At 40.8% G+C, this 13,704-nt stretch overlaps 1 protein-coding gene across 1 annotated transcript in view; it reads left to right on the plus strand.

The window, feature by feature from the left end:
* LOC121029879 (uncharacterized) overlaps window positions 1-13,704 on the plus strand; it is a 158,122-nt gene that overhangs the window by 21,133 nt on the left and 123,285 nt on the right. Inside the window, exons 10-13 of the mRNA XM_040474338.1 lie at window positions 1,349-1,510; window positions 10,825-10,937; window positions 11,320-11,455; window positions 11,712-11,915. Of these exons, the coding sequence (XP_040330272.1) occupies window positions 1,349-1,510; window positions 10,825-10,937; window positions 11,320-11,455; window positions 11,712-11,915 (615 nt within the window). The remainder of the gene's footprint in view (window positions 1-1,348; window positions 1,511-10,824; window positions 10,938-11,319; window positions 11,456-11,711; window positions 11,916-13,704) is intronic.

A 13,704-nucleotide genomic window follows, 5' to 3' on the forward strand; every position in this document is an offset into this window, starting at 1 on the left:
TATTTGTTGTTGTTGAGTTGTAGGAGTTCTTCGTATAGTCTGGATATTAAACTCTTACCAGATATGTAATTTGGAAATACATTCCCTCATTCCCTAGGTGACTTTCACTCTGTTAATTGTATCCTTTGATGCACAAAAGTTTAAAGTTTTATGTAGTCACATTTGTCTATGTTGCTTTTTTCTTGCCTGTGCTTTTGGTGTCATATCCAAGAAATCATTGCCAAATTCAATGTTATGAAGGTTTTTCCCTGTTTTTGTCTAAGAGTTTTATAGTTTTAGGTCTTATGTTAAGATTTTTAATCTATTTTGAGTTAATTTTTTTGTGTCTGGTATAAGATAAAGGTTTAACTTCATTGCTTTGCATGTGGATATCCAGTCCTAAAACAATTTGTTGAAGAGACTGTCCCTTCTCTGTTGAATGACATTGACATCTTTTGATCATCTGACCACATACTCGAGGGTTTATTTCTAGATTTTCTATTCTATTCTGTTGGTCTATACGTCCAATTTATTCCCATACCACACCATTTTGATTACTGTAGCTTTGTAATATGGTCTGAAATCAGAAAGTGTGAGTCCTCCAGTTTTGTTCTTCGTTTTCAAAGTTATGTTGGCGATTTGGAGTCCCTTGAGATTTTGTATAAATTTTAAGATGAATTTTTCTACTTATGCAAAAAACGCCATTGGGATTTTGATTAGAGATTGGACTAAATGATATTTGAAGTTCCTTGTGATATTAAAATGATTGAAATTCCATAATACTTGTATCACTGCAGCAGGAGTTCAGCGTTGGGACTATTATTTAATTCTTTACTTCCGGAAAAGAAGGAACATTTATTCAGTACCTACTACATGCCAGGCGTTCTTGCAGCAATCTGGGGAGATACATCCTAGTGTTCTTGTTAGGACAGAACAAGAACAGGATTCCAGCAGAGATGCAAGCCCAAGTCTGCATCCTTACAAAGCCTGGGCTTCCCTCACACTACCCAGCTTCTTCTTCCTCTATCTCCTGTCAGCTTCCTAATAGCAAACAGGGTTTGTACCCAAAATGATGGGTGTTCATATTTTCACTGGTCCCACAACACCTCTAGGGGAGCAACCTGCTATTGTGTTTAAAGGGTTGTCACACAATTTTAAACGAGCTCCTATGTGTATTTGAATACTTACAATGTTACTTGGATGGACATATGTAAGGGAATCTTGATGTTTGAGTATGATTTTATTTTTTAACTGAATAAAGCCCCACTTGGGACTGCTTTCCTATTCGTGTGTACATGACCACCTTCTTGCTGAAAAGAAGGGAATAACGCTTTTCCCAACCATTCATTTCCCCCTTGTACTCCTTGAGATTTCCAGCCCTGAGCGAGTGATGCAAGTGCTCCAAGACCACGCGGCGAAGACAGTCATGCTGGCTCCATCTCATCCAGCTTTCGTGGCTTCCCAGAGTTTGCATCAGTGCAACTATGACAGTATCTGGGAGGACATTTATAGCAACACCAACCTGTACCAGGTACAACAGGAAGAAATAACCAATGTGCCTTTCTGTTCTACGAACCACCTGTGTGTATGCCTTAGAAATTTACTTTGGTAGTTTTGCAGAGACCCTCCCCCTAAAAGCTTTACTACCCAGCCAGGCTTGTTTTTATTTCATATATATATATATATATATATATATATATATATATATATATATACACACACACACACACACACATTTATACACACACACACACACATATATAATTAGCATTTAATACACTTAAATGCTAATTAAAAACAGGCATATAAAGAAGTGTAATACAAGATGTTGCTGCCGGGACCTATACTCAACCAATACATACAAATGCAAAGCTTCACACTTTAGTGCTTAACGGACGAAGCCACCCAGGGGCCCCCACTCCTTAGTGCTAAACACCAAATGAGTTGGACAGTTGTTAAATATTGTTTTAGAGGCAAAGTGGTGTGTTTTAGAGGCAAAGTGGTGCCCCCAGGGTTGGTTCTTTTGGGAGAAAGCCTCTGGAAAAAGGAGGAAATTGAGCCTGGACTTGACGGAATCGTGGGGCTCAGGGAAGTGGTGCTGGAGAGGGAATCACATTCGGGAGGGAAGCATAAACAACAATGCAGAGGAGATACTGTGCGTGGAGTGTTCAAGTCCAGTTTGGCTGCATGAAAGATTCATGTGGAAATACATATAGGGAAGAGAGGTGTTTTTAAGAGGGGGAGAGAGTAGGTTTTGAATGCCTCTAAATTTCCGACCAAGGAATTTGTACTTTTCCTGTAAGGGAAGTGATATATACGAAGCTGTATTTTGTAGGAAGGTTAATTTAGTAGCAGGTGTTAGTTGGATGGGAAGAGGGAGAGATTGGAGGCAGGGAAGCCAGCCAGATAGCTACTACATAAGATGGGCCTGGAGCTTGGCAACAAAAATCAGTTTCTACACAAAGCTATTGGATATTTGTCTTCACGGTGGTACTATATCACTTTTGAATAATCTGCTATTATTTCTCTGTTGCTCTAGGGGAAGAGTTTTGTTTCCTTTGCTTATTTAAGATGGGAAGACTCAATATGTTCATTGTCTGAGAGGAATGAGCAGTGGAGAGGAAGGGATGGAAGATATGAATTGTTAAATCTGAGAAAAGGACCCTGGGGAAAGAGGAGGGAATGGAATGAAGAAACCAGTCCAAGGAGTAATTTTGAGAAAGGGAGAATGGCATCACTTCCCTTGAGGTGAATGAGGTATATAGAATTGTCACGTGCCAAAAGATAAGGTGTGGTAGCTTGTAAATGGCTCTGGCTGTCTCCTGTCTCCAGGAGAGAGAGAAGAGGGAGAGGATGTCTGCATTAGTGAGGTGGGAGGTGAAAGTGACAGGTGAGGAGGTATATCACTTCTGGGAACACCACAGGGCCACCAGTGAGAAAAGAATATAAGGATGACCATGTAGCTAGTGGGTTCAGTTGAAGTAAGAGGGCCTGAATTTGTCTTGGGCCCAATCTGCATAATAATCCTATTATTTTCACCCCTAAAGATTAATTGTAGAGTGACTAAAAATTATACATAAAGTCGAAGGTATGGAGAAGTTTAGTAGAATGCTAGAGAGAGCACTGTCATGGTCCATCATCTCAGACTGTGTATGGGAGAAAGCGAAACTTGAAATGAGTTACAGATTAGCTGGAAGCAAACCTGTAAGTGCATGTATGTATACACACACACACACACACACACACACAAACACACCACAACTTCTATGCACTTTTCAATCTGTTTAGGTAAGGATCTAGAGAACCTAATAAAAAATGATTTGGTCACACAGATCAGGAACAGATACAGCATATCATGGCATGGATCTCCCTGGCCTCTGAATTCTCTGATAGGGCATGACTACCAACGGCACTCCTCAGCTAGCATCCTGCAAGAATTGAGAAAATAGCCACATTTTTCCTATTCCATTGCCATTTCATACTAAGGTATATGTCACCTTGCAGGAAGACCTTATACTAACAAGGGGACATTTAAAAACATCTGGCTCTTTTGTTTCTTGAACCAAGCTTGAAGGAAAGGAGGTAGGGAGTAGGAAAGAAGGGAGGGGGCGAAGGCAAAGTCAGCCCAGGTATCTCAGAATAAGACCCCTGCTCCTAGGATCCTGGACAGTCTACCTATTGATGCTGATATAATCCTCCATTACCTGAAATTCTGGTATTAATATTTGAGGGCCATTAGCACTAATATTCTTTTCTCCTTGACTGAGAGAATGGGGGCAGTTAAATTCCTGGGGGCCAGATGAGGGTGAAAAGAGGTTAATATGAGTAAGGGAGTGGTGAGAGGCAAAGGAAGAGGGAGTCAGAGGCAAAGAGCTTCATGTTTGAATTCATGGAGAATGGTCCAGGGTCCGGCTGGACCAGCAGGCCAGAGTTGTAACAATGCCTATGGGTATTTAGGGGACAAAGGAACTTACCAGGGAAAAGCAGAAGGTACATGGTGACAGCAGGAGATGCTGGCTCAAGTAAATGTTGAAAGGCAGAAAACACTAAGAGGTGCCCAGCCACCCAGTGGAGAGAACTAACACTTCTGCCATTCTCTGTTACTGCTTTCCTCCATTTGCAGATGAGGGAGAAAGTCAAGCAGGGTATGATGAAATGCAGTCTGCTTTCACCAAAATCTGTTGTGAATGCAATTGCCTAGTGTTAAATAGGAGGGAAAAAAAAGAAAAGAAAGAAAACCACTTCCTCTGGCTATTGACTGACTTGTAAATGTTGTTCTTGGAATTAGCCAAAGGGAGAAAAATGTGAGCACCTCTTTTCAAGTTGATATACACCCTAAAGAGACTTAGAATACCTGTAGATTTTAGAGGTGGATCCTGAGGGGAGCCATATAACACACATGGATTAACCTGCATGTTAGTGTCATGCAAGTTTCTCATTCATTCATTCATTCATTCAATGATTATTACATGGATGCTGCCTTTGTGCCAGGAATTGTGCTGCTCAGGGAATGAAACATGCAATAAACAAGTGAACAAAAAAGTAAATCTACGTCTCTAACTTGTGGGTTCCATGAAGAAAACCACAGGAAAAGGGGGCAGTAGGGTAGAAAGGAGCACTCTCAGAATGATCAACCAAGCTCTTTCACAGTTGGGGACATCTGAGCTGAAATCTGATGAATGAGAAGGAGTCAGCCATACTGGAGAAGAGTTTTCCAAGTAGAGAATGGAAAATAGCACAGTGTCTGAGAAAGGAAATTCTGAGGCAACAATCAACAGTTTTCTACTTTTCCTTCACAGTTTCCTGTGGGTGTTATTTTGTGACCTCCTTGGGTATATCTGCTCTGGTCAAGAGTCACTTTATACAGTACCAGGGGACCAATAGTAGTGTGATGCCATTCTGAATGTTGAATACTAGTCGGATGAGATTAGAATTAAGTGGAAGGTGGCAGGTGGGAGGAGTCATAGGAATGTGGGTATGAATTTTAAAGCTCTGTTACTATTTTGCAAGCATGTAGCAGTCAAGTATGAATTTTAGCATCTATATGCTGGTCAGCATTCTGATTCTGAAGTTGGCAAGTGATAATAGCCCATGAAAAATGACTTTCTTAAGCGTCTTCTGCATGAAGGAAAGCAAACCTGGTAGGACTGTCCATTTGAACAGCTCCGAAGGAATATAAGCACTAATTATGTATAGCACAACTTCAGAACAATTTCTGATCAATTTTCTGTGAACACTATTCACCAGCAGCCTTTCCTTAGGGATTTTTTTAAAAGAAAATAAATGTTTTATTTTAGAGTACTTTTAGATTTACATAAAAGTTAAAAAGATAGTGTAAAGAGTTCCCAGGAATCCCTGTCCAGTTTCTCCTATTATTTAAAAAAAATTTTTTTTAATGTTTATTTATTTTTGAGAGAGAGAGTGAGCCAGAGTGCAAGCTGGGGAGGGACAGAGAGAGAGGGAGACACAGAATCCAAAGCAGGCTCCAGGCTCTGAGCTGTTAGCACAGAACCCGATGTGGGGCTCAAACCCACGAGCTGTGAGATCATGACCTGAGCCGAAGTCGGACACTCAACTGACTGAGCCACCCAGGTGCCCCTGGTTTCTCCTATTATTAACATTGATCTTATGTTACTTTGTCACACCTAAGGAACCAGCATTGGTACATTACTGACATCTAAACTAGACTATATTTGGAATTCACTAGTTTTTCCATGAATGTCTTCTTTGTGCTCCAGGGTACCACATTATCTTTAAGTGTCCTGTTTGCCAGTCTCCACAGGTCTGTGTCCATTTCTCGGTCTTTCCTTGTTTACCATGACCTTGACAGTCTTTAGGAGTACTGGCCAGGCAACCTGTAGAATGTTCCCTAATTTGAATTTGTCTGATGTTTTTCTCATGGTTATACTGGGGTTATAAGTTTGGAGGATGAGCACCTCAGAGGTGAAGTGCCTTTCTCATCACATCATATCTGAAGCAGACGCTATCAACCTGATATATCACTGGGGATGTTACTCTTGATCATGTGGTTAGGCTAACAATGTTTGCCAGGTTTTTCCACTGTAAAGTTACCATTTTTCTCCTTAAGAAGTTGTTAGAAATTAATTTTAAACTACAGAAATAATAAATAAATGTCTCCTCCTAGTAAAAAGTGGAAACATCACTGAAAAGTTAATGCTTTAACTTTAGCTAACGGGAACTCTAATACTGGGTCCCCATTCTACTTCCTCAGAGGTTAACATGGTTATTGGCTTCAAGCCTTTTTAATGCATTTTCATTTAAACGCATGTTCTCGTTAAAATATATACATATAGCATAATTTTGTGTTTTATTTTTGTATGTAAATAATCTATCATTGGGGGGCCTGGGTGACTCAGTTGGTTAAGTGTCCCAACTCATGATTTCTGCTCAGGTCATGATCTCAAGGTTTGTGAAATCGAGCCCTGTGTCCAGCTCTGTGCTGACAGCATGGAGCCTGCTTAGGATTCTCTCTCTCTCTCCCTCTCTCTCTCTCTCTCTCTCTCTGCCCCTCCCTCACTTGCTCTCTCTCTTTCAAAATAGATAGAAATAAACTTTAAAAAATTATTTACATGATCTGTCATACGCCATGGATCTTTGTGCAACTTGCTCCTTTTTGCCCAATAATATCTCTTAGAGATCTGTCTCTGTTGTTCTTTTTAATGGCTGCACTATATTTTATTATATACCACAGATCACACAGACACCTCCCTGTGGATAAGTGTTGCCATTTTTTATTCCATTAGAAACCATTCCTACTGAATTTTCTTGTACATGCCTCCTTGTGCACGTGTGTGTTTCTTTAGAGTAGATATTTAGAAGTGGATTTCCTGGGTTACAGAATGTGCACATTCAAAATTTCCTGCTAAAGTGGTATATCGTTTTTCTCCCAAACAGTAACTTATGAGAGAACCTGCTTTCCCACGTCCATTTTAACACGGAATGTGTTTGTCTGAACATTGATAATATTTGTAATGTTTCTAGCACAGTTTGAATTGGCCTTTTATTTACTATCAGCATGGAAGGCTGGCCACTCTTTTCTTTATACACAATTCTATTTCCAAATTCACTTAAAGATCTGGGTTTGGGGGATAAAGAAAAAAATACCAAATCTTCTTATAATTGTTAATTGAAGATAATTTATAACTAGAAAGAGGTAATTCTGGTCCAAATGGACTGCATTTTTTGATAGCCTTCTGAAAAAAACTTAAAAATAATTTAACTGTAGTCCTAATCAGGAGAAGGAATAGACCAGGCAGCCCTGTGTGGATCTTCCCGAACCTCCCAAACTTGTATCATATCAAGTTACTTGTATCCAGTGCTTTTCCCCAAGAAAATCCCTGTTTACTCCAATGGTTATTTATGTACAGACATTCAATACTACTATTGACCATCATATATCTTTTTTTTTTTAATTTGCATCTAAGTTAGTTAGCATATAGGGCAATAATGATTTCAGGAGTACAATCCAGTGATTCATCCCTCACATATAACACCCAGAGCTCATCATAAGTGTCCTTCTTAATGCCCATTGCCCATTTAGCTATCCACCCACCCACAATCCCTCCAGCAACCCTTAGTTTGTTCTCTATATCTAAGAGTCCCTTAGACCATCATATTTCTAAAGGTATGGTTTAAATGGTCACTGTTCTTTAACTTTATGGAATGCTGAAGGGGCAGAAAACACTAGATCAACTTTGCCTCTTCTTTTGCTTCCTTTAAAAAAAATTTTTTTTAATGTTTATTTATTTTGAAGAGACAGAGACAGAGCATGATCAGGGGAGGGACAGAGAGAGAGGGAGACAAAATATCTGAAGCAGGCCCCAGGCTCTGAGCTGTAAGCACAGAGCCCGATGTGGGACTCAAACCCACAAGCCACGAGATCCTGACCTGAGCCAAAGTCGGACGCTCAACTGACTGAACCACCCAGGTGCCCCCAACCTCTACTTTTGCTTCTTCTTACTGGCCATACGGAGGAGAGGAGAAGGGACAGCTGTTTTCCCCTGTGTTACTGCTCCCCTCCATTGCCAGAGATATTATGAGTACATGGTGTGCCCTCACAAAAGTGTTATTATATACAGTAGCTCCAGTGTGCAAGAAGTTCAGGGACACATAAAACACTTCTTTTCTGGTTTCCCTCATCAATTCAATAAGGCATTTTAAAAACAAACATTTTCTGTTGACACTAATTACATGTATTTATCATAAAAAATTTGGGAAATATAGAAAAGTTCAAGGAAGAAAATAAAAACCAGCCATTATTTTACCACCCAAATATAACAATAGTATTGTTAACATTTGGTATACATTTATCCCTCTAGTCTTTTTATTCTGTAGGTATACACAAGGAAGCTGCAGGGACATTTAGGAGGTGGGAAATACATAATAGACCTATTTTCCTTCTAATTCTTTCCCCCTCCACTCCCACTCCATTGCCCCTGCCAATTTCCCAGAATAAAATGAGATTTTCAATCAGTAGAAGTCTCAGAACTGTCCAAATACACGAACTCAGCCATGCTGGCAAAGACCCAGCCACCAGGGAGAGTAAATGTCAAAGGGTTTACCTGCCTCGGAAGAAAGTACAAACGCAGGTGGTGTTGACATTCTGTTTTCCGGTCAGCCCTGCTGCTTACCTGCTCAGTGTCCAGCCTTCTTAGGGAGATACACTCATGCACCTTTGGTATTTCCTAAGCAGTTTACTTCTGTGGGCTGTGGTTGTTCTGTTTTTCCGGTGGGTGCTGGGCTCTCTCCCGTTACTCACCCTACCCTGTTGTGCCCCCTTCCTCTCTTCCTGGCAGTCTGCTGGGTATTTTTGTGGCTTGTTCAGTCATTCCTTCAAAGTGTCTTTCACTGTAACTTGATGTCACTTTCTGTTCCTTCCTATGTAATTCTGGGTAATTTTAGAAGCAGCTGAAAAACTCACAGTCCCATCAGAGAAAGGCTGTGGTTCTGAGCCTGCCCTCTGGACCTATGCCCAGCAATGCTGAACTGCAACATAAGAGCACCATAAGGCTGGGGGGCAAAAGTCTTCAGTAGAGCCCCTCTTACCCAAAATTCTGGGCCAAATAGAAACTGTCAAAGTTCAGCTTTCCTCATAGAGTACACTCTTCCCTACAGATTTTCTTAAAATAACAGAGATTCTCTTAATTTGGGGTAATGATCTTGTGTTTCTGTATTCAGGAACGCGAGTACACCATGTCGCCTCCTAAAGCCTTTTCCATTCCCAGGGTTGTGGGATGTTTACACAGAAATACACTGATGTGCATACTTACCCAAAACAGGCAGGAGTTAACTATCCACAGGCAGAATGGGAAGCTACTTAACGATACTCAATTAGACCATTTTCTTTCTCACCAGCTCTTCCTAGTATCCCTGCTCCAAATTTTCTCCTCCACTGCCCGTCATAAAGACCAATTGTGTATCTTTAGAATCTTAAGTACTGTATTAGTTAAAATTATATTTGGCTGTTGGTCATAGTTAAACACAAAATAAGAGAGGGTGAAAGGAGATGGGAATTTCTTTCTCTCCCTCATATTAACATCCAGGGGTGGGAAGTACAGAGACAGTGTGATGATTGCTCCCATGGAGTTCTCAGGGACCCATGCTCCTTCTGTCCTGGAGTTCCAACAAATGTGGCCTCCATATCCAAGATCAACACCTGGTCTGAGATGGAGCTCCAGCTGTCACATTCATACATAAGTGGCAGGATGGACACTGGGGGTGAGGAAGCTGCCACTTCAAGGAAATTCCCAGAAGCTGCCACCTGACATTTTCACTCTCATTCCATTGGCCAGAACTTAGTCACATAGCCACACCTAGCTGCAAAAGAGGCTTGGAAACGTCATCTCCATCTGGGTGGCTATGTGTCAAGATAAATATTCAATTACTATAGAAAAAGAGGAAAGCGGATATGGGGGAACAACCAGCAGTCTCTGCCATAGGGCCTTATTGGAATTCCAAGAACTATTAGAATATAAGTAACCCAAAGAGTGGGGTTCCAAATTAACTCATTGCCACTCAGAATTTTTGTGGGTATCAGCACCGCTACGAAAAAAGAGTGTCTTATGAGAATGACATTTATGCCCAGGGGCAGGCAGAAAGGACAGCTAAGAAAGGGGCTGCTCAGAGGGCCAAGGACAGGATCATTCATCAATACCACCTTCTTCACAATTTTTCCTAGGGCCCTTTGTGTGTGATCTCATCCTGCTTGACATCAGGAAAAATGCCTGTGGATTTTTTAAGTATAAACCACGAGTTCTGTGATAGATCCTACAGGGCTAACTGACTATTGCAATCCATGGCCAGCATGTAATTGAGCACCTATGAGGTGCTAGTCACTAAGTGTTAATTCTCACAGCAGCTTATTTTGTATCATTATGCCATTTTACAAGTGTGAAAACAGGATCAAGACTTTAAACAATTAAATCATATAGGTCAAAAGTAGAAAGAGGTGTTTAACCCACTGATCTCTCTCAGCCTGGAACAAGACTAGATTAGAGACGTTCATGGTTTCAAGCATCTACAAATGTGTGTATCAACTTTTCATAAGTGAATCATGTAAAAGGTGTGTGTGGGGTGGCAATTTTTAAAAGCTGTGAAGAGTTTTATAAAACAGAGACTAAATAATAATAAAAACGGTGCCTTCCAATTTATTTTGGAAATCCCCATTTTCATATGTCATGTTGCAATGGACCAAGATGCTCTTCTGTTTGCTCATCTAAATATGCCTTGGATCATAGGATTTAATTTTGTGGTGACCCAGCTCTGATTTTTGTTAATAATATTGCAAATGTTGATGTCATTCAACTGATACTACTTTTTTGATAGAATGAAAATATGAAGGAAGATGACCTTGCGATGGAACAAAATGCAAATGACCCAGCACAAATAAGTCTCTGCCAACATGCTGATAAGCCTGTCAAGCAGAAAAAAGAGAAAGGGTAAAATTAAATCATTTTACTAGGGACTCAAGGAAATGGATTAAACACTGTGGAGGAAATTGAGTGACTGAATAATAAGTAGGTTACATGTTAACTCAAAAATATTTAAAGCTGAAATAAAAGCAAGACTGTTAAAACAGGTCAGACAACTAAATTAATGTTTCACCCTAGGTAGGACTGGGTTTTTAACAAGAGTAATTGCTAAGAGAAATTTCTTTTTATATTTATACATAGTAATTATTTTTCTTCTAGTTCATTTTTAAAGAGTAGCTACTGTGGAACTCCCTTAAGTTAAATAAAGTGACTTCAATTTGGTGTAGATGAATTTTCCGAACCACTTTGAGGTGGAAAGCATTTATTCTGTTTTTCCCGCCTGCTAAAGATACAGCTATGCAATGGCCCTACAACTGCTCGGCTTGGACGATGGGACTGGGCCCAGCGATAGGGATCCTGTCCTGACGAGGGGGACCTACTTGTCCTTTCTATATCTGCGCCACCTGAGAATAAGGGAGCTGCAGGTATGTGGATGGCATGGCATGCTGGCTTCAGGTGTCTGAAATGTTGGGTTGTCTCCCAAGGCGGCTTTCCTGCTTTTCCAGTAGCAATGCATCCTTACACCTGTTCTTTGTTTGGATATTTTTCCACAAAATCAGGCCATTCTGGGGGTGGTGTGTTTCTCAGCAGTAGGGTTGACCTGGCAACCCCATTCAGTTTTACTCTGTTGTGTGGGGCCAGCAAAGGGCAGGGGCCTAACCTGGTCTTTCTTTGTTTCAGCGCGTCTGTTTAGGAATTCTGAACTATTTCAGATCTGTTGAACGAACGCTGACAATCAACACTTCAGGCCTTACCATGGTTGCAGGGAGTCTGGTCCCCACCACAGAGGACAGTTCCCGGGTAAACATGGCAAAAGGAGGCTTGGGCATCTTGCAAGGCCTGGGAGCTCACCGCTATGTCCACGGGACATCTGCTGAGCACAAGGTGAGGTCAAGATTCGAGATTTTTTTCTCCCTTGATTATCCTGTCTCCCAAGCGCCCTTCTTCTTATGTAGCACCTGGAATCGGTTAACGTGATGGAATGACAGGTGGGGGGTTCTTAGGGATATGCTTTTTAAAAAAAAAAAATTTAATGTTTATTAGTTAAACATTAATTTAAAATAAAATATAATAATAATAATTTAAAATAAAATTTAATGGTTTTTACTGTATTTTATTTTTTAAGTTTTAATATAATTTATTGTCAAATTGGCTAACATACAGTTTGTACAGTGTGCTCTTGGTTTTGGGGGTAGATTCCCACGGTTCATCGCTTACATACAACACCCAGTGCTTGTCCTAGCAAGTGCCCTCCTCAATGCCCACCACCCATTTTCCCCTCTCCCCTACTCCCCCATCAACCCTCAGTTTCTTCTCTGAAAAATTTAATGTTTTTTAATATTTATTTATTTATTTTAAGAGAGAGAGAGACAGACAGAGTGGGAGTGGGGGAAGGGCAGAGAGAGAGGGAGACACAGAATCCGAAGCAGGCTCCAGGCTCTGAGCTGTCAGCACAGAGCCCGACGCAGGGCTCGAACCCACGCACCATGAGATTATGACCTGAGCCGAAGTCAGATGCTTAACCAACTGAGCCAGCCGGCGCCCCAGGGATATGGCTTTTTAGAAAAATGCAGTGTCCACTTGAGAGTAGGCAGAGAGCAGTAAAAGCAGCCCTGGAGGACACATGAGGAAGGAAGGCATTTCAGCTGCAGGTTTGTTGACTTTATAGTGAGCAGAACATGAGGAGGCCTTTATGTTATCCTAGCCTGAGAACCACATGTCTTTACAGAGACGCTCTCATAAGACCCTTTTTGACATTGTTAGAGGTACCCTTCTGCCTCTTTCCTGTTTTTCAAGCCCCAAGTGAAAACACAGATTAGAAAACAAAGGTAGAAAAAAATTGGAAAGAGCTGGACAATTAAATATCGTTCATCCCTGTAAAAGCGTGTTTGCCCGTTGGTACTTTTAATATCTCTTGAATATATTTTTCTATAGTCCACAAAATTCATATCAACTCCCTTTCTTTAGGAATAAAGTTAAAAGTGCCTACAGTTTCTTGGAATATGGCAGACACTCTTGCAATATTTTCATTTCAATCTCTAGAAATTTTATTCCTGAAGGTAGGATTTTATAGGAACTTAATCTTCTTAAAAGATAGTTTGACAAATGTGAAAAATAAAATCTAATTTGCTACAAAGCAAGTTGAATTTTAAGCTCATATGACCCCTGACTTAAAGCTCGTCATGTCTATAAGGCTGAGAAATCTTATTATCAACTGTCATCCATAGGCAGTCTAGAGTAGCTCTGTCCAATAGAAATACAACACAAGCCACGTGTATAGTTTACAATATTCTAGTAGCCACATTTTAAAAGTATAAAGAGGGGTGCCTTGGTGGCTCAGTCGGTTAAGCTACTGACTCTTGATTTCAGCTCAGGTCATGATCTCACAGTTCCTGAGTTCAGGGCCCTCATTGGGCTCTGCACTGTGACAGCGTGGAGCCTACTTGAGATTCTCTCTCTTTCCCTCTCCCTCTCTCTTTGCCCCTCCTGTGTACTCTCTCTCTCTCAAAATAAATAAATAAACTGGGGACTCCTGGGTGGCTCAGTCAGTTAAGCATCCAACTCTTGGTTTCATCTCAGGTCATCATCCCATGCTTTGTGAATTTGGGCCCTGCGTCAGGCTCTGTGCTGACAGCTCAGAGCCTGAAGCCTGCTTTGGATTCTCTGCCTCCCT

Source organism: Herpailurus yagouaroundi, unplaced genomic scaffold (assembly GCF_014898765.1).
Source record: "Herpailurus yagouaroundi ecotype Mexico unplaced genomic scaffold, PumYag 139, whole genome shotgun sequence".
NCBI classification, from domain to species: Eukaryota; Metazoa; Chordata; class Mammalia; order Carnivora; family Felidae; genus Herpailurus; species Herpailurus yagouaroundi.